Below are 21,974 nucleotides of genomic sequence, written 5' to 3'. Positions count from 1 at the left end.
GGTAAAAACAAGCATAGTTTAATTTCCTGATAGTGAAAGAAAATAAATTACACTGACAGTATCTGAGAACTTTTAGTAGATTTTTTTTTCTTGAAAGGCATATTAGCATTTTATTTTAACAACTTAAATATTTTAGTTTACTTTTCACATGACTAATTTATGATTTTTTAAAAATAAATTCAAGGTGAATACATGGAACGATATGGAAAAAGGTGCAAATTAGACCAAGCTGATGATAGTTGTCCTGGACCTTCTACTGCTAAAACAAAGACCAAATCACCACATAAAGGAAAAGAGAACTTTAGAAGCGCTCTTGTTAATGTCATCATGTAAGTTTGTATGCTAACCAGTATGTGTTACCCTCACTAGTTCTCCAGGGAACTTTTTAATCTAAAAAGGTAAGAATTCTGTGCATCTTTAAGGATGCCTCAAAGTCATGTTGAGATGAGGTCAGGGTATAAAAAAATGAATGAAAGATTGTGCTTAACCCTATTAAGCATGCCACACTTTAAATATCATGAGTTGAAAACATCCTGCCATTAATGCTTGATGTTGAATGAGAGCAGAGTGTCTGAGTTTGATTGTGGCGTTGGATTTGGGACAAGTTTTTATTTCCCATCTCATTGGCACACATGATATGGTGACTTTGCTGTGGTAGGTCTCCTTAAGTAACAAAGGAAGGAATTGGGGTGAAACAATCAGCAGTGTGAGCAGAGGGTGGACTTGGCTGGTCTAAGTTTTAGGTCAGTTTATGGAGAACAACGCAAAGCAAGGTACTAGTTCCTATCTGCTTTCTGTAGCACTCTACCAGCCACATGACCATTGTGCATGGCTGCTTTACTGACCCACATGGGAGGATAGGGTACCGTGTGTTTACAGATGGCAAGAGGGTTTTGTGAGAGTCCTATGTTGTGGGATTGTGTGCATGTGCCTCTGCTAGATTGGATGGAAGTTGCTTTTGCCAGATGCTGCTAGAATAATACCAGCTTGGCCCACTTATGTTGTTTACTTGGTCTCCGCAGCCTCAGATCACACAAATAGTGTAAAATCAACACTCTAACCCATAGGAGGGTAGGCCTCTGGTTACAAGATCTTAAAAGGAACTTTTTCTCTGCCTGGCATTTTAGCCAAGATAGATAATATTTTTTGACACAACTCCTGTCCCTATTGCTTCTGGCTCTACTGTAGATGAGGATAGAGCCCATTTGGGGTTTCAGCGTCATCCAGGAGCCTGGGTTTGAACTCCCTATTTCATTCAGGCCTACAGATCATTTCATGACCCACATGGGCATTGAATTCAAGCCCCTACCTCCACAAGGGCAGCCATAGCCTCAGGCGATAGCTGATTGCCCTGCCATTTTTCTCTTCTCCTGAGTATTTCCTTTCTTTCTTGTTAAAGTCTGAATTCAAAAGGAGCTTTGTGACATATTATCCAGTATTTATAGAATGATACTGGGAGATTTTTCAGATTCTCTTTGCTGCTGTATGTAAGAAACAAAAGTCCATTTTGAACCACTGTATGTCATTTCTCAGTTGTGCCTTTTATAAACAGGATATGGGTGGACTTATTAAAATCCAGTCTTAGTTTCTGTATTTTAATAGCATATTTAATCCCACTTATATTGGTATTTCTTGGACATGTGGACTTTCACCAATTTATTTTGTATTTTCTATTTACTTGTATTTTGTATTTATGTTGCCTTTGCTTATTTTTTCCTCCTTTTTTTGCTTTCTATTGAATTGAAATTTCTCTTCTCTCATTAGTCCTGTTGGTTTAAAAGCTATCATATATATGTATTTCATTTTCTTTAAGTGATTACCCTAACATGTGAAACCATGTATTGTAATTTCTAGTTCTTAAAGTTTAATTTTCTGGCATAAAGTTGTTCAGATAACTTTTTTTCAGTCTGCCTACTCATTTCTTTCTTTGGTACCTGCTGACTTCAAGATTAGAGGCATTTCTGGGGGGTCTCCTAGGCACATTGGTTTCTTCCTGCATAAAGTATAGTCTGTGGGTATATTCAACTGTTCCAACTATCCTGTATCTTCTCTCTGTGTTCCAGAAATTTCTGGAAATATCCCCTCTGCTGAGCTAGTCTTTTCCCAATGATGGCTTATAATTACTATCATTTTCACAGGAAAACTTGGAAAAAAAGGATATTTAAGTTACCATCTAAAACCAAAAACTACTGATTTAACAAAGAGAAAAAAAATCAATATAGTTCTTTTCATTTTTGAGAAATAAAGTATACCATATAAAATTTCTCCTATTCCTAGAAGGCATTCTGAATGGAATGCCTTTCTGTTGGAAAGAGCAGGGAGGGCAGTTTAGAAACACATATTGATGGGCAAGTCCTTGTTTTCATAGCTATATAATGAAAGGGAAGCTATTTAGTCTTCTGACATTGTTTCCTTATCTTCGAATTGGGGGCAATCATATCTTCTTTAAGGAGAGATTAGACATAATATATAGTGAAACCAGTTATAGATTGACTAGGTGATCTATAAAAATTTCTATTATTGTTCCCAGTCAGCAAAATCTTTGCTGTAACCTTAGAACATGGAATCACAGAGTCTTAGAACTAAAAGGATCTTTATTCTTAACTGCAGGAATTTCTGCAGTCATTCCTACAGCTCCCAACCTTCTTTGTCCTCACCACCCTGATCTTGCTGCTGCTTTCTTGGCAGGCCAGACACAGAGGATGAAGTTTGCTTGATTCTCAGGATTCAGCAAGGTCAATAAGATGAACATTTCTGCCATTAAAAAACAACAACAAAAACCAAACAACAAACAACAGCCCAGTTATTAAAATCATACTCTATTGTGGCTGAATCTGAACCCAGAAGTCCTGATTCCATAAGTAGATTACTCTTTACTATAAATCAACAAAAAAACTAAATGGTTACTTTTTTAGTTAAAATTATCAACCCTCCTCTCTCAACTATAGAATATCTCCCATGATGTTATCCTCTTCATCCTTTGTTCTTTAAATGTTTTGGAGTGCCCACTTATACTGAATGAAACTGAGATTTGCTAAGACATTACTGAGACATTGCCTTGATACTTTTCTCTGGTACATACAATTAAAGAGAATAAATACAAAGTTCAAATACATTGGATTTCTCAATTTGCAAAAGATAAAAATAAGTCAGGAGATTAATTTTGTATACTTACCTTTTAGTATGATAGCTGAGAATAATAATTCAGTAAACCTCGTCTCCACTCATTGGACAGTTTCCAAGAAGGAGTATTTTATTGTGTAACTTTAATGACCTGTATCCATCACAGATAAAGTTGGGATCCAGAATATAATACCTTGAATGGCAAAGAGGTTATGCTATCCTAGAACTTGTTACTTTTCTTGAAGATGTCAACTATCCTTTCCTCACAGTGAAATTCTCAAGACATCACCAAAATTTGGCTTATAGCTGGTATAGATTTAAAATGAATTATAACTATAAAATTATAGTAATATGCAAACATATAGCCAATAATAAATACGTAGAGGTGTATGAACATCCATGTCATTCATTGTTCACTTGTATGTCTCTACAAATCTGAGAAATGACCTTTTGAAGAATGTATTTTTTGCAAATTAAAAAAAAAGTATCAGTACTCTTTTAAAATACATATATGTGGTTTAGAAATAATGCAAGAACATGCCTACAAAATTTTAAGAAAACTAAATTTTGGAGTAATCAAGAGGAATGAGTAAAGCCCATGACAAAGGATGTGGCTTCTGATTAAGTCTTAGAAATCATTGCCAAAATAAATGCCTCTCTGTGAGTATAGAGAAAATGATCTGGGAGGAATATGGTAACAAATATGTGTGCTATTCATAAAATGTTCAATGACTCTTTTTTTTTTTTTTACTAAATGAAAGAGCATCCTGATGTCTTTGTATCCATTGATTTGTGTCCTAATTGCCCTTTTATATACATTTGAATAGTGTCTTTTTCATTTTTTTAGGCAACAAGATACTGCTTTTTTAGGGACAGCTACCCTTGATGAAAGTGCAGTTCCAAAATCGAGCACTTCTGCAATAGAGAAAGACATCCTGGTAACAGGCTTTTTCCTTTGTTCAGTGTATTTGAACCCAAAAGAAACACTTGAGGATACTTTTATACTTTTGAGGTTATTCTGTGCTCTTCCCTTGTGGAACTTTGTGGATATAGTAGGAAATATGAATTCCATGTAATTGCTCTTTTGGATTAATTCAGGAAATCATTCTCTCCTTTGCCACTTAAGACCACAATTAAAGAATCTCAAGTTTACCTCTCCCTTTCTTAAAGGGAGACTCATTCTTGTATACCTTTTATATATCTTAATTACTCTAATATCTTAATTGTATAATGGGCACTTTACAGAGCATGCTAGCTTGCTTTAGAAATTGTGCTTGTTTTAGTATTTTGAATACAGAAGAATATTTAAAAGTATAACTATCGAAGACTTTAATATTCTTAATTTGAAAATGTTTTGACATTTAAATTCTTTTCTAATAAGTGAATATTTATTAAAGTTAAGTGTGTCCATTATTGGAGAAATAATGTCATATCTTGAATATGTACACATTTGATGTCAACTGCAAAATTACAGCATAGAATATCAATAGGTTAATTGGGAATTTTCAAAATATTGTCATATTTCTGAGATAATATATATTGGTATTCTTTTACTTCTGATTAATCAATAAAAAGACAAAACAAAATAATAAAACCACACATTTATAATACTAAATTGTAATTTATTATGGGTTATACTCAACACATCTTATGTTTTGTAATATAACAATGTTTTACAATGTCGCTATGAACTAAACTTTAATTTTCATGAAATGTTTTTTTAATTGAGAACTCAATGCCTTATGAATTGTACAAAATGTTTTTTATGATTTGTAAACATTTTATTCTCCTAAAACTTTAATTTTGCTCAAGTAGTTTTATTTTTGATAAACCCTTTTTATTATAAAAGTAAAACTATCTACATTTCTTGGTCTTCTTTATGTAGAGATATTACTATTATATTAACCATGGAATTGATACTGACCATGTAGCCCCAATGGAAGATTCTTGGCTAGAACATGTATTGGATTTAGTCCCTCAACATCTGAAAGTCCTCACTAACAGCATACTTACATTATCTGAGGAAATGAGAGAAGATTATCTTCTTAGTGTCAAAAAATCCATAGGTAAGTGAGTATTTCTTTTTTTTATTTTAAAGATTTTATTTATTTTTATACAAGAGCTGGGGTATAGGCCAGAGGTGCAGGAGGGTGAGAGGATTCACCAGTGGTAGAGCAGGGAGCAGAACAGGCAGACGACAGAAATACACTGCTGAGGGGAGCAGTGAGCAAGACAGGAGAGGTCTGCTGCACCATGTGGGATTCTCGCCCAGCGGGCCAGGATGGAACACTCACTGCAGAGGCTGCGGACAGCCCCACAACGCGGTACTCAACCCTCTGTGCCACTGGGGAGGCCCAGTATTTCTCTTTCTTTCTAACTTAAATACCTATATTATTAAAGATAAATTCTTTTTGAGTTAATACCTATACATGAAACTGTTACATTTATTATGCTGTTTCTCATATCACTGTTTCATTAAGATCATAGGCAAATTTCATTAATAAAGTACAAAAAGAATTAGAAAATAGGTTTTCTACTTGTAGGAATACATCCTCTAGCACAGGGTAGAACTGAAGAAAATGGCCTGTATTTTGAATTAATTACAATATTACAATTAATTACAATATTAATAATTAATATTACTGATAAATTAGAAAGTGATTTAATTACAGAATTGTTGCTATGGACCAGGGCTTGAAAACTATACCTAACAGGCCAAATCTGGTACACTGCCTATTTTTGTTAATAGTTTTATTGGATCATAGCCATATAGATTCATTTGCATATTTTCTATGGCTGCTTTTGAGCAGAATGGAGTACTTGTGATGAAGACCTTGTGTTTCACAAGTTCATAAACTTTTTCAGGGTTGCTTAGTTTAAAAACAATTTAAAAGATTACTAAGTTCTTAAGCTACTTAAAAAAGAAAATTTGAAAGCATTTACAATCTGGCCCTTTTATGTAAAAAGTTTTGCTGATCTTTGATTTGGACCAATAGATTCTAAGACTGATATAATCAGATTTATTTTGAAAGTATTGATTTCTGAACCATCTAAAATAAAATCTCTGAAGATCGGCTCTTTGAACCTATACTTTTAAAAAGGTTCTTCAATTGGTTATGATTCTAAACCTGGTATAATTAATACTATGTTCAAAGTTGGAGAAGTCCTAATGCATTGGAATGCTCTGAGAACTTCGAGGGAGAAGGGCATTCATTGCATTTAAGACTTTTACTAAATATTCTGGTAATAAAACATAAAGATCCAAATTCTTGCGCCCAAAGAGTTCATAGTGTGATGAAAGTGATGGATAAATAGCTAAATTACAATGCATCGGAGCAGGTGCAATGGAAAGCGAAACAGGACACACAATAAGGGAGTCTTGTTCGGAAGGAGTTGGGGGCACGTGAAATGAGTCTTGAAGGATGAACAGTATTCTAGGGAACATGACCTAGGAAATGATGACAGGCATGCACAAATAGCTCTTGCCGGTCTGTAAGCATTTCTGATGGCAAAGTATAGGGCACATTTGTGGAAGGGAAAGAATATCAAAAGCCTGATATACCTTTCTGAAGCATTTGAAAATAAAAGATAACCACTGAAATACTTTAAGTAGAGGGGTAATATATTTGCATTTTAGAAAGGAGAATTAGAACTGTGAGTTACACACCACAGAAAGAAGCAGGAGTAGCTCTCTTTACTGACCTTTATAACAAGATTGTTTTAAGTTCTTTAGCAATTTAAAAGAAAACAGGCCAAGTATAGCTTTCCTAGGTGAGAGGAAACTACTCTGTTGTATTGTTGAACTTTTAGTAAGAACGACTTGTGGTGGAATAGCTAAGGGAAAGTGTAATATAAAAAGCAATATCTTTTTCAAGTAAAATAATGGAGCCTTATTGTTATAAAAAAGGGAGGATATTTTCTCAAAGACAGGCATCATATATTTTCTCTCAATTTTTAATTTTCTCATATTCATAAATGCACGAATTGGTTATTTTAAAAAAACAACATAAACAATTTTAATAAAACTAGTTTTGCAATTTCTTGAAAATATACTATAGTTGATAAAAGATTGTTGACCAGAACTTTCCAATTCTTTTTTAGTTGATTTTGTTTTAAAAGATCCTAGAGAAAAAGAAGATGATAAAAAGGTAGATGAACTTCTACCCCATCGTGCTGAGTAAGCAATCAGGTTTCTCTAAGAATATTGTTATCATTTCTCTCTATTTTTCTCATATGTATTTGTTATTTAAGACCAATTTGTCTTACTATCACTTTTGTATTTCAGCCCAATGTTACATTTACAAGTTGATGGATAGATGAATGGAAAAATAGCTACATGGGTGGATGGACACCTTAGGTGGTTAAAACATTAAGTACCCTGTGAAGAACTTCATATAATTCTGTGTATCTCTATGACAACTAGCAGAGTTTTCAGATAAAATAGCAATATAAAAGTTTGAAATCAATTTGAATACGCAAAAATGTATCAGCAATGTTGCCTAAGATATGCAGATACAGAAGAGACTTTAATATACTGCATGAATTACAGAGCACATAATGGGAAAAGCCTCTTGCTATTTATATTTTCCCTTAAAATAATATTTCTGAATGAATATCTTAAATAATTTGAAGATGCAACTATGTTTATATGATTAAGTAACAAATTTGGTTTTACTTTTATATCACTCAAAAGTGCCCTAAATTGTTTCCATAATGAAATACACAAAAAATAACAAAGCCATTTACAATACATATTCTGAGAATAACATTTCTCTTGATACCATCTTTTGTAATAGTGAAGGTTACCACAACTGAAAAAGAGTTACACTTACTGTGTAGTGTTTATAAGTAGTGAGAACAAAAACGTAATAGACATCAAGGGTAAATGTTTAAATATATTCTGAAAGATAAAGGTGATGTATCTTTAACACATAAAAGATGATTAATCAAGTCATAGGATTTACTGAGTAAATATCTTTGAATAATGTTAGAGAGTATGCTTTTCTAAGTGACATTTATACATTAACAAAGGTGAAGTTCAAAGGAATTTCCAGAGGCAGATTGGACTATATTCTTTAAATGCTTTTAAAATAAAGGAAAAATTTAAGGGTTTTTTGTGAAATTAAGGAAATTTTTTAAAATGTGTATGAAAGCTGGTTGCTGTTACTGTTTGATCATTATGAATTATTTGTGGTCTCAAATGGATCGAGTATTTAGGGAAAAAAAACCCTGTGTGTTAAAGATTCTAATTTCATGTGCATGACTTTCCTAGAATTTCTGAAAATCATACAGTATGAATTTTATATATGTTCAAACATAATTGCTGCTATTTATTATTTCTGTAAGACATTTTTTTAAATTAGACCATTACATATTGATTATAAAAATTTTTATTTATTTTTTTAAAAAAAGATTTATTTGTACATACAAGAACTGGGGTATAGGCCAGAGGTGCAGGGGTGAGAGGATTCACCAGAGACAGAGTGGGGAACAGCACAGGCAGACTGATGGAAATATACTGCTGAGGGGAGCAGCGGGAGAGTCAGGAGAGGTCTGCTGCGCCATGTGTGTTGCTCCCTGGCAGGGATCAAACTCATGCTGCAGTGGCTGCAAACAGCTTAATATGTTGCATCTTAACCTCTTGTGCCACCAGGGAGGCCCCAAAACTTTTTAGAGAAGGTGACTGAATGTTGTTTTTTTTTTTCCTCCAGAATGGAAGTTCTTCCAAAACCTTGGAGGAAATCGTTTTTTTCTGCAAGGAATTACATTAGGGATCATTTAAATGCAATGAATCCTACAATGTTGGCTGTGCTAGATTTGTGGCACAGTACTTTTAAGTGAGTATTTCTGTGTTGTTTTTTTAAAATGAAAGTTATTTTATCACACCTTAATTATTTCTTTTACTATTTTAAGTAAAACTTAACTACAAATTTATTAACAGACATCAGTGCATTTCATTTTCAAAACACCACCAGTTTTCTTTTATATCCATTCACAGATAGCCTCCCAGAACATTGGTTTGGTCAGTGGTGAATGGGACTCTGTATCCCAGTGTTGTCCATAAAGAGTTATGCTTTGTTAGACAGTGCCAGGAGTTATGGGACAAGAAAATGAAAAGAGGAAGAACTAGGAAAAATAATGAAGCTGAGATACTACAGCAAATAGATGTGTTCAAAATTAATTTCCATGGTAATGGCAGCAGAAGTATTAGTGCAGGGAACCCCAAGCCATCCAGGATGAAGACAAATAAGGAAGCGTCACAGTCCATGGATAGAAAAAGAACCCCACCAACTCTTAGGTTGCCTTTGCAGGCATAAGTCACTGGACTCTTTCTGTGAACATTAACAGCAGGTTGAAGATCCTGAATCCTGTCCCTCCACGTAGAAGCCGGCATTGTGTATACAGGGTATCCTTACTCAGGGTGACAGTCATTTATGCCGAATCTCAGTAGGTCTCAAAAACATAGGACTGCTCTGTGGTAATGGATCGGAGGACACTCATGCAAATATTATCTGAATAACTATCAAACGTAGGACTGTGGAAACCTGAAGTGTTGTGTAAATTCATGGTATTCAGTAGTTAACCTACTTAATGTCAGAGACAGCATTTGTAATGGGCACAAATGACACAGCACACATTTATTTTTGCTTGAAAAATAGTGCATATATGAGAAGTAGATATATTCATGTGTGTTTATATGTGAGTATACATGAATATATGATGTATGAGTATAGACATTACCATAGGGTATAAATTACAGTAATTGAATATAGAAGGCAGATGTCTGAAAAAGTGTAGCTCATCTTAAAAGATAAAATTGATTTAAAAACTCATGGTTTCACCAACAGAAGTCCAAGAAAATATTACTATATTAGTAATACACTATGGATTCATTTACCATGCAGCTCTTAGAAAGGATATAAGTTAAATGACCCTTCCTCGTATTAAAAGATGCTTAACTCAAAAGAAATGTGAAGCAATTGTAATAAATACTACACTGAGACACCATTCTTTTTCCTACCAGATAGGCAAAATTCCAAAATATTAACATCATACTGTGTTGGTGAGGCTTGGAGAAATGGGCACCTTTTTTGAGGAAATCCAGTCTTACCTCACTGTTATAGATCATTTACACTTGAATTCAGCAATTTCACTACTGAGAAACTGGCCTGCCAATACACCTAAAATATAGGAAATGATTTAATTACAAGTTTCTTTATTGTGTCATTTTTTGGTAAGAGTTAAAGACTGGAAACAACCAAGTATCCATGGATTTGTTCAGTAAGTTATTATACATTCACACAATGGCTGTAAAATTTGAGTGAGAAAAATCTCAAGGTGCTAATATTGAAAGGTCTTTAGGATGCAATAGTAAGTGAAAAAATCAAATGCTGAACATTGCCTAGAGTGTGATGATTTGAATGTAACAACAGAGGGGGGCTAGTGGGAATACACATGTTTCTAAAAAAGGAAAAAAATTGATGGAATAAGCAAGAAGTAAATGTAGCCTCTCCCTTTTTAAAAGATTTATTTATTTATACATAAAAAAACTGGGGTACAGGTGAGAGGTGTGGCGGGTGAGAGGATTCACCAAAGACAGTGGGGAACAGAACAGGCAGTTTGACGAAAATACACTGTTGAGGGGAGCAGCAGGTGAGTCAGGAGAGGTCTGCTGCGCCATGTGGGTTACCTCCCTGGCCAGCGATGGAACTCCTGCTACAATGGCTGCGAATAATCTCATATGTTGCCTTTTAACCCCTTTTTGCTATCAGGGAGGCCATGTACTATGTTCTTTTGGAAAAAATAACATAAGTTCAAAAGATTTTGATATACTGGGTCTTAATTAATTGTGAACTTCCCGGAAGCCCCTTGGTTTCCTAATATCCAGGGATACTTCCTTTACAAATTGGGTACAATTTTTGTGTTAGGGAGCAATAAACTCTGTAAACTTTGATTCCTGCTACTTTTCCTACTTAAATTTCCAGTTTAAAAGAAAAAATCAGTTGACACTATTCATCAAATCCCAATTAAGTTCCATAGTACCACATTGCATTCCTATTAATTTTAATTACATTGTTTTTAAAATTTGACTATCTTATGTTCTTAAATATTTCATTTTATAAAACATCTTAATGATAAAATCTAGCAGTACTCTATTTTTGAGAAGAAATTACCAAAAAAATACAAAAACTCTTACATGTAAACTACTGTCCATTTCTATTTCTTGCAGAAAATTACGTTTAGTTGATGTAGAAGAATTTCACAATCGCGTGGATGCATTAGAGCTGTCAGTTTTTCAGAGCATTGTCATGAGACACATGGAATCTGCTAAAGAGACTCTAGTAAAAACGTAAAGTTTTGAAATTTCATTTAGGAAAATAAATTTAAAATTGTGATTGGTGGGATATTGCCTGTTAAATGCTTTCAGAAAGTACTATTATAACAAGTTCATAATCATTTCTATTTGGGAGTTTAATATGATATGTTTAAAATGCCTTGGTATGTGATGACTATCCAGACATTCTACACAGCCTAGATTTTGTAGAATTTAAATGATTTGATGATTGCTTTTTTCCCCTCAATGTCTGGTTTGTATCATCAATGACCATCTACGTTGAATATCTATATACATCAACTGTTAATACATGTAAGGTGGTGTGCCTTTTTTCATTTTGATTTTGGATAGAGGAAACTGAAGAGTTTAAAGGACCATAATGTGGGGGAAATATATTTTTTAAAGGCTTTTACAACCTCATTGGGAAGCTAGACTTATAAATGATAATTAGACATCTTTTTGAATTGATCCTTCAAAATGGAATGGCCACAGATAATTATTGATGTGGGTGCCAGACAGTATATTGTGGAATATGTCCAGGAAATTTGTGTCTATCATGGGTCATTGAGTCATTATAAATAGGGCATTAAAATCAGATACAATTTTAGATAATACAGAAAAAAGAAACCCAGCATAGCTTCATGATTTCCAAAAGTTACTTAGAAATGTATCTTTTATATATATATTTTTAGAGATTTACTTATTTATACAAGCACTGGGTACAGTCAGAAGCGCGAGAGGGTGAGAGAATTCACCAGAGCGGAGAACAGAACAGGCAGACTGACAAAATACACTGCTGAGGGGAGCAGCTGGCACAGCAGGAGAGGTCTGTCTCGCCATGTGGGACCCTCACCTGAGGCCAGGAATCGAACTGGTGCTGCAGAGGCTGCAGGCAGCTTCACAGTCCAGCGCTCAACCACTGTGCCACCAGGCGAGGCCCTCGAAATGTATCTTGATAGTTTATGCTGAATCTTTTCTTAGTCCTTTTCTTTCCCCTAATGTTCGAAAGAAATTCTTTGTCTGACTTTACTCAAAAATACTTTAGACTTTTATTTAATACTAAAATTTAGTTAACATAAAAAATAGAGAAGTACAGAATGAAATGCCGTAACTAATTACAGAGAAAAAAATGGCATGTTAAGTGCAGAATTGGTAAGTTATATTGATTATAACTTCAGGGTTATACCCTACAAATATATACTACTGTAAATTTTGGTAAATTGGGGTGACAAAATTCTGAGTAGAGTTCAAATCTTTATTGAATAGATTTGTATTTTTTGCTGGAAGATGTGGATTGATTAGCTGTTTCTCTTGATGCTTCCTGATTGATTCTAGGGACATACCCCCTGATGACACTTTCTTTAGTGAACCAGATATGTTTATCATGGCTAGGCAGGCCATCAGCTCACCGGTCAGGAAGAAATCAGCAAATGATTAATTATGACCTTTACTCAAACCCAAATCAAACATCTCCAAATTCTTGTCCTTCACGTCTACTCAACAGTTAATCTCCCTTGCCTCCTGGATCTGTTTTTCTTTGATCTCTTTTTCTGGCTCTACTTATTACTATTCCTTAAGGGTAGAGATTCCAAGTGCTTGTCATTGTTTGTCTTCATGATATTCTCGATAATTTCAGGATTTCATCTATTTCTGCTGTTCCAAAATCTTATATGTTCATTAAGTTCATGGCTCTTATTGCTAATTTTATACTGTGTATTTCCGGTTGAATGCCATCTCATCACTGAGTCTCAACAGCTCCATAATAGTATTTATTTTTATTTCCAAATTTGCTACTCTTCCTGCTCTGCACCATTACCAAGTTCAAAACTGACTTTTCCTGTCTTTTTCTCATCTACATCTTCACCAGACCATACTGCCCTCAGTCATATTTTTTATTGATATATAATTCACTTACCATAAAATTCCACCATAAAATTCCAAATGTAGTGTATACATTTGGTGGTTATAATCTGTTCACAGGGTTGTACAACAATCACCACTAATCCCACCACACCTAAAAGAAATCTCTGTTAATAGTCACTCCTCATTCCCCCTCTTACAAACCCCTGGTTTGTAACCCTGTCCCTGTGGATCTCCCTATTCTGGACATTATAAGGGGAATGATATAATATGTGGCCTTTTATGTTTGTCTTCGTACAGTAAGTAAAATGTTTTCAAGTTTTAGCCATGTTGCAGTGTGTGTCAATTCTTCTCATGGCATGTACTATACTTTGTTTATACATTCGCCAGTTGATGGATGTTTAAGTGATTTCTACTTTTGGCTATTGCAGAAGGCTACCATGAGCATTTTAAATATGAAAGTATGACTTCATGTCTTTGGACTATATATCAAGGACTGAAATTGCTGGAGTTATAGAACCCTCAAACATTGTTGGCAATATTTTAAATTCTTACCATAAATGTTTGAGGGTTCCAATTTCTCTGTTAATGCCAAAACTTTGTTTTGTCCATGTGATCATAGCTACCCTAGTGGATCTAAAGAGCTATTTCCTTGTGGTTTTGATTTGTCTTTTCCTAATGACTAATGATACTTAGCTTTTTTCCATGTGCTTATTGTCCATTTATTCATCTTGTTTAGATAAATGTTTATTCAAATTGCTCATTTTGTATTGAGTTATCTGCAGTTACCTCTTATGACTTATCTATTCTAGTTACTAGAACCTTATCAGCTATACAATTTGCAAGCATTTCTCCCATTATTTGGTTTTCCTTTTATTTTCTTCATTGTGTTCTTTGAAGCACAAACATTTTTAATTTTGTTGAAATCTAATTGTTTTTGTATATTGATCTTATAACCTGTAACTTTGGTAAACTTTTTTATTACCAAAAAAAATAAAACTTTTTTATTACACGCTCCTATGGAGTGTGTGTGTGTGTGTTTGTGTTTGTATTCTTTTCATATCACCTGTGATTAGAAATAGCTCTACTTTTTCATTTTCTGTCTACATTTTTTTTCTGGGTAGAACCTCCAGCACACTGTTGAATGTTGAATGCAAGTGGCAAAAGTGGACATCTTCTTTTTGTTCCTGATTAGATTAGGGGAAATACTTTTAGGGTTTCACCATTAAGCTGGCTATGTGAAGCCCTTTATCAAATTGAGGAATTTTCCTTTTTCATTCATGCTTTATTGAGGTTATTTTTCATAAAATAGTGTAAATTTTGCTAAATGCTCTTTTTGTATCTATTGAGATAATGTTTTTTTCTCTCTTTGATTTTAAGATGTTGAACCAACTTTTCATTCCTGAGATAAATCCCACTTGCTCATGGAGTATAATCCTTTTTATATGCTGCTGGATTCAATTTGCTAGTATTTTGTTGAGGATATTTGTATCTGTGTTTATAATAGATATATATCTGTAGTTTCCTTTTTCTTGTAATATCTTTGGTTTTATTATTATAGTAATATTGGTCTCATAGAATGAATTGTTCCTTTGTCTTTTGGGGAGAGTTTGTGAACGATTAGTAAAGCAGGAATCTAGAAAACCTAAATAAGGGACCAGGAAAAAGAATAACTATAAGAAAGAAAAAAATCAAAATCAATAAACAACTATGAACCAGAGACACACTATGGGGGGTGGGGGGTGGGGAAAGGAGGGATTGGGGTCAAAATAAGGGGGTTGCAATTGTATGGGGAATAGAAAATAAATAAATAAACTTGTGGTAGAACTCACCAGTGAAGTGACCCATCTATTCCTTGGTCCTGGCTTTTTAAATTTCTTTGAAATTGTTTTTTAAATTATTAACTATCTCTAATTATAGGTCTATTTATATTTTCTATTTCTTATCGAGTCAGTTGTGGTAGTATGTGTCTTTCTGGAAATTGGCTAGGCTTTCTAATTTGTTGGTGTACGGTTGTTCATTATATTCCCTTATAATCTTACTTAAGACCAGTACTAATAGCCTCTTTTTTTATTTCTAACTTTAACAACTTGAGTCTTCTCTCTCTTTTTTTTTATCACCAGGTTAGCTATAGGTATATCAAGCTTGTGGATATTTTCAATTAAATAAGTTTTGATTTTGTTGATTTTTCTCTATATTTTCTTTGTTTTGTTTGCTTCCACTCAAATCTTTGTTTTTTCATTTTTTGTTTCTCCTCATTTTGAATTTAGTTCACCCTTTCCCCAGTTTCTAGAGGAAGTTTGTTGTTGACTTAATATTTTTATTTTTTTTAATGTAGGTGTTCACAGATACAAATTTCCCTCTGATCAATGCTCTTCTCAATCCTGTGAGTTTTAGTATATGGTGTTTGCATTTTCATTTATCACCAACTATTTTCCTGTTTCCATTGTGATTTTTTTTTTGAGTCATTGGCTGTTTCAGCCTGTGTTGTTTCAGTTTCCATATTTGTGAATTTCTAGTGTTGTCCTAGAATCACTGAATTCCAATTTTGTATGATTTTAATCTTTTAACATATATTGAAACTTATTATAGGACCACTAATTGTTCTTGATCATGTCTCAGAATCATCTTCCATGTGTATTCTCTGCTGTTAATTCTCATTGCTACTATCTTTGTCAGACCCTTTTTACTTCCCATATGGAAAACAAACCACTACCACATGAGTCTTATAATATCCTTTTGTTGATAGAATAAGTCATTTATTTCCTAACTTGCCTTTTAAGATCTTCTGTAACCTAACTTACTTTTTCCATTCTTAGTTCTGGAAAGACTTTTACCTTGGGCCTACTTCTAGAAAAAGTATTGTTAAATTAAATAGGCCATGACTTTTAAGACTCGTCTGTAACTACCTCACTGCTATCCAATAGATACATCTGAAGGCTCTTTAGTCCCCCTTTTAACCAATTATTGATTATTTATTTATTTATTTATTGTGTGTGTGTGTGTGTGTGTGTGTGTGTGTGTGTGTGTGTAGAAAGAACTGGAGTATAGGCCAAAAGTGCAGGGGATGAGAGGATTCACCAGAGACAGAGCTAGAAGCAAAACAGGCAGATTTACTTAAATTCACTGCTAAGGAAGCAGTGGTGAGATAGGAGAGGTCTGCTGCGCCATATATGTATAGCCCCCTGGCCAGGGATCAAACCTAGGGCATAGCAGTGGTAGTGCCGAGAGTTACTTAACATCTAAGCCACCAGTGTGGCCCCAATTACTGATTTTTTAAAAATAAATTAGTCACTTCTTTTTTGATTCCATCTGTGGAAACAATTGCTTTCCTCTTAAACTTTGTGATCCTTAGCATTGTCATATTTTCATACATAATTTTATCAGGTTGAGTTAGTGGTTTAGTAGATTAAAACAAACAAGAATGTTTTGAATATCATAATAAGGTATGGCTCACAGTATTTAATATATTTGATAGACCTTATTATTGGAAAAGCCTCTATGTTGTCCTTCAATATCCTACTCAAGTTACCCTTATTCCATGGGGTCTTAAATCTTATCACAAGTAATCTCTTCTGGATGCCTCTGACTCTATTCTGACACCTAGTTTTTATAATATGTATTTACACATATGCCCTCACCCCCGCACCTAAATAGCCTACAAGCACTTTTCTGTACTGAGTCATGTTTTGTACCTCCGATGTTTTTATGTAATAGGGGGTCTTATAAATATTTCTGAGACAACGCATCTCAGTGAATGGTTTTTAAGTTGGTTTTTTTTTTTTTTTTGGTCTTTTCTCCAGTTCTATCTTTTATGTTGTCTGAATTCCTGGAAGCTTCTCAGTCCTCTTTTCTTTTATATATATTTTACATCGTTGTTGTACTCAGTCCTCTTTCTTAATCCAGTATTGCTCTTTCTACTTAGTGTTTGCTGTTTGTCCTTTTACTTTGATAGTGATGGTCCTCTGCAGAAGGATCTGCCATGGTTTCATCTTCGAACTTGAAGCTGTCCAGGTTGTTGTGTTTAGTTCCCAAGTTCTGCAAAAGCCTTTATGGACTTCCCTCCACTTATTTCTATTTTTCTAGTCAGCTATCTCTATTGTAGCCCATAAACTCATCATATATATTAGCCCCACCTCACTCACCTATCATTCTTACTATCCTATTTCTATTTCAGATTTTTTTCCTCAGGGTGTTCAATTTTTCATTACAATCTATTCTTCAGTAAAATTGCCATCTTCACTATAAAACCCTTCTCCATTCCCTAAATGGAAAAGTACATATCTAGCTTCTGACTTTAAAACTGTTTTCTGCTGTGACACATTGCCTTCATTATTATAAGGGAGAAGGGATGGAGTTACGTCTTTTTATATCTCCCATTACACTCTTCCCAGCACACAGTAGACAATAAACACATATTTCTTAATGAAATGAATAAATATATTTTAAAACTTAGATGTCTTTTGAAATGTTTAGGTAACTCTTGATATTATATTGACTATCCATTAAAAAAATCCATTATTTCCTACAAATGAAGCACCAAAATTCTTTAATTTTGTAGTATTGGACAGTGACTTTGTAAACTGAGAAGCTCACATTTTAACATTGTGATATATCTGTATCTATTTATGCATTTCTTGATTGTCCTTTTATTACAAGGATACTATTGATACATATTTGAAGCTTGGTTTTCGATTGTTCTTTCAGGGGAAAGAATACCGCAGGCTTTATTGATTTTTTAAAAATCTGTTTTAAAGTCATTGTGAAACAGATAAAATAGCCTAAAAAACCCAGTGGGTTGAACCAAATAAGACCTCTCTTGGTTTAATTAGTTGTTTGCATTTTAGATTTAAACTAACAAATCCATTGCTTGAAAAACATTTCAGAATCTGCAGAGAGTATTTTGTAATATCCAATAAAGTTAGGTGTTACATTTATTAAAAAAAAAAAAACAAAAACAGGACTCCTAGGAGTTACATTTTTCTCATGGTATCACTTTGTTGAGTCATTTTCTATTGTCTGTGATTAAACTATTTTCCTAGGAAAAGTGAAATATGCTAGCACTTATGTTTCAGAGAGTGGATAATGTCACCTAGGAATATACCATTCTATGAAGACCTTTGGATGTCCAGAAGTTACTGTTAATGCTTAATGTAAAAGGAATAATTCACCAAAAGTATTAACTTTTAAATAACTTTTGTTCTTTCAAGGTGGTTTCCAGAAGTGCAGAATATTTATTACCAAGGTAATAAAAAAAAGCAATTGCCAACTGGCGACAACAGTGCCAAATTGGAATCTTTTTTCAACTGTGCTGCTACACTCATGACTTCACAGCTGCAGAGCCTGGTTTTGGTCTCCATGCAAGATTTCACAGACTTAATCGCACAACCCTCAGTAAGTGTGCTTCACTCACATCAATATTCACTAATTAATTTATTTTCAGTTCCTTCAGAGAGGGAAGTTATAAAATAGCTACACTATTGGGAGAACAGAAAAATCTAGATCTATGACACTTATCTATTAAAGAAAAAGTTATTGTTAACCTTCATATTTTAGATATATCATTATTATCACATTAGTGAGCTTTAGTGAAAATTTCCATTACTGGTAAATTTGGGTCACGATGTCTGCAGAAAGTTGCCACAATGAATTCTTTTCCTTTCTACAAAAGGTCCTGTGTTACAGTGTTATAGTATGAGTGCTTCCTGGGAATCTGAATGTTCTTTTCTTAGGCTCTTTCTGGCATGATTCCAGAACCCCACTGCTGTGCACATCCTCGTCTTTCAGGACACTGGCCCTGTGGTTGTTCCATAGGCCTAGTGGCTACCAGACCAAAATGTCTACTTAACTACATCAAATTAAAGAGCTTCTGCACAGCAAAAGAGACAATAACAAAAACAAAGAGAAACCCCACCAACTGGGAGAACATTTTTGCACCCAACACTAATGATAAAGGACTGATCACAAAAATCTGCAAAGAGCTGATGAGACTCAACAACAACAAAGAAAATAATCCAGTCAAAAAATGGGCAGAAGAGCTAAAAAGAAACTTCTCTGAAGAGGAAATGCAAATGGCCAACAGACATATGAAAAAATGTTCAACATCACTTGTAATCAGGGAAATGCAAATCAAAACTACCATGAGATACCATCTCACACCAGTGAGAATGGCACATATTAAAAAAACTAGCAACAACAAATGTTGGTGAGGGTGTGGAGAAAAAGGAACTCTTCTGCACTGCTGGTGGGAGTGCAAACTGGTCCAACCACTGTGGAGAGCTGTGTGGAGATTTCTGGACCTACTAAACATAGAGCTTCCATATGATCCAGCAATTCCACTCCTAGGTATTTACCCAAAGGACACAGAAACATCAATTCCAAAGAACACCTGCACCCCTATGTTTATAGCAGCACTGTTTACAATAGCTAAGCTTTGGAAACAACCCAAATGCCCAAAAATAGATGACTGGATCAAGAAGATGTGGTACATATATACCATGGAATATTACTCAGCATTCAAAAAAGATAAACACATGCAATTTGCAGCAACATGGATGGCGCTGGAAGGGATTATGCTCAGCGAAATAAGCCAAAAAGAAAAAGAAAAATACCGGATGGTCTCACTCATAGCGGGAATCTAGAAAACTTAAATAAGGGACCAGGAAAATGAATATAAGAAAGTGAAAATCAAAATCAACAAAAAACTATGAACCAGAGACACTTTTTGGGGGGTGGGGGGCGGGAGGGGAAGGATTGGGGTCAGAATGGGGCATTTGCAATTGTATGGGGGAATATAAAAATAAAATTTATTATTTAAAAAAAAAAATCATTCTTGCTCCTTTTAGTAGACCTCCTCCCTGATTTAATGTTCCAGGCCAGTAGAGGAAGGGTGAATTACCAGGTGTTCTAATTGAGACCAGTTTACTCTATCAGTCTGTCAGTCTCACAATTTATATACACACACACACACACACATTTAGATAGACAGGTAGGTAGGTAGGTAGATAGATAGATAGATAGATGGATAGATGGATAGATGGATAGATAGATAAAATTGTTTTTTCTTTTGCAGGACTCTGTTAGAGCTTATGAACATCCAGGTTTCATCCTGAGACTGATTCTTGATAATGACAGCATCAAGTTTGAGCCTGAGTTTGAGGACTATGTAGAAATTTTTTTAAATGTTTATGACGTCATGATTAAGGCTGTCAGTTTTGTGCCAAGAGTTGAGACAAGATTGTATTCCAAGTGGGTAAGTAACATTGCTTACAAGTAATTTGACTGTTGATTTTGCATGATGAGAGTCATTCAAATACTTGTAGAAGGTGTATAAACAGGTGCTTTGTAACATATACCTGACCTTAAACCTGGATTTAAGGGTTTTATTTAAAAAACACGATTTTCCTGCTAGATTCTTGTACAATGTATCCATCTTTTTGGACTCAGCTGGAGACTGGGGAAGGAATTCTAGCTGTGATGAGGTCAGAAGCAGCAGTACTCTCTACTCTCTCAAGTACTCATGCCTTTGCTGTGGCTCACCATGTTGTAGACTTCCATCATGCTTTCCATTTTACATCACAGCTCTGTAAAACATTCTTCCAGCTGGTTACCATCTCCATACAATTTTTTCTACAAATTATATTGTCTGAAATCATAGATCTTCCCTACTATGGTCAAGTAATAAAGCTCATCAGAACTACATTTCCACAGTAGTCAGGACCATCTAGTTATGAAATGAAAATGTGTAAAAATTCTTTAAGTTACAAGGATTTCGTGGATGGCATTGGCGATGTGAAATCTGCATGAGAAAAGGTTTGTGATCAGAAATTCTTATGATGATCTTTTTTCTTTTCCATTGAGAAAAAAAGCCAAAACTGGACCATTTCTTTACTTTCACCCCTTTATCCAAAGGTTCTGTCTCCTTTCAGCAATCTGAAATTTTGTGTCCTGAAACTGTTACTTTGTCACCATTCATTGTTCTGAGCTGTATGTTGTGGGAGTATCAATTATGACTTTCCACCTTGCTCAAGCTTAAAGCTTTGTTCCCTAATGGCTAGTCTCCCTGCCCACTTACTGGAGACTCATTAAAGTGAACCTTAGAACTTGAATCAATGGAGCCTCCAGGGCAGCTTCTCACTTACACACACATACTTCTCAATCCATGCTTTCTCTCATGTTTGACCCCTTCGAAATTCCTTGTTATTTTGCTTCCTTAGATATGCATTATGAAAGTTATATTTAGCATTTTTTCCAAGTACATTTATGTGTTTTGGACTAGAGTTGTTTTCAGGATATCTATTCTTCCCATTGCCGTAAATAGAATCACTCAAGAAACTTGCTTAATTTTGTCCATTGTTTAATTTCAGTTCCTCCATTACATCCTTTTCTATTTGTACTCTGGCTTTTTTTTTTTTTTTTTTTTTTTTTGTGGGACCCTCACCGGTGGCTGGGGATTGAACTGGCACTGCAGAGGCTGTGGGCAGCCTCGCAACCCAGCGCTCAACTGGTGCACCACCAGGGAAGGCCCTGTACTCTGACTTTTTTAAAGAATGATTTGGGGTAGCTTATGAAATGGACAAATAAAAAATGTTCATAAGAATTACTAGACAAAGCTCAAAGTGGAGAAAGTTTTCATAATCTGAATGTATATAGTTGC

General features: G+C 34.5%; 1 protein-coding gene across 1 annotated transcript in view; it reads left to right on the top strand.

Moving 5' to 3' along the window:
• Window positions 1-21,974, top strand: part of DNAH7 (dynein axonemal heavy chain 7) — a gene marked incomplete at both ends in the record, with an annotated part of 235,690 nt that overhangs the window by 26,061 nt on the left and 187,655 nt on the right. Inside the window, 8 exons of the mRNA XM_084248143.1 lie at window positions 185-329; window positions 3,971-4,061; window positions 5,009-5,189; window positions 7,225-7,300; window positions 8,835-8,960; window positions 11,354-11,473; window positions 18,529-18,712; window positions 20,391-20,570. Of these exons, the coding sequence (XP_084104269.1) occupies window positions 185-329; window positions 3,971-4,061; window positions 5,009-5,189; window positions 7,225-7,300; window positions 8,835-8,960; window positions 11,354-11,473; window positions 18,529-18,712; window positions 20,391-20,570 (1,103 nt within the window). The remainder of the gene's footprint in view (window positions 1-184; window positions 330-3,970; window positions 4,062-5,008; window positions 5,190-7,224; window positions 7,301-8,834; window positions 8,961-11,353; window positions 11,474-18,528; window positions 18,713-20,390; window positions 20,571-21,974) is intronic.

Source organism: Talpa europaea (assembly GCF_964194135.1).
Source record: "Talpa europaea genome assembly, chromosome: 1".
Lineage (NCBI taxonomy): Eukaryota > Metazoa > Chordata > Mammalia > Eulipotyphla > Talpidae > Talpa > Talpa europaea.
The sequence above is the reverse complement of the archived record's forward strand: the minus strand, read 5'-3'. Positions and strand labels throughout refer to the sequence as shown.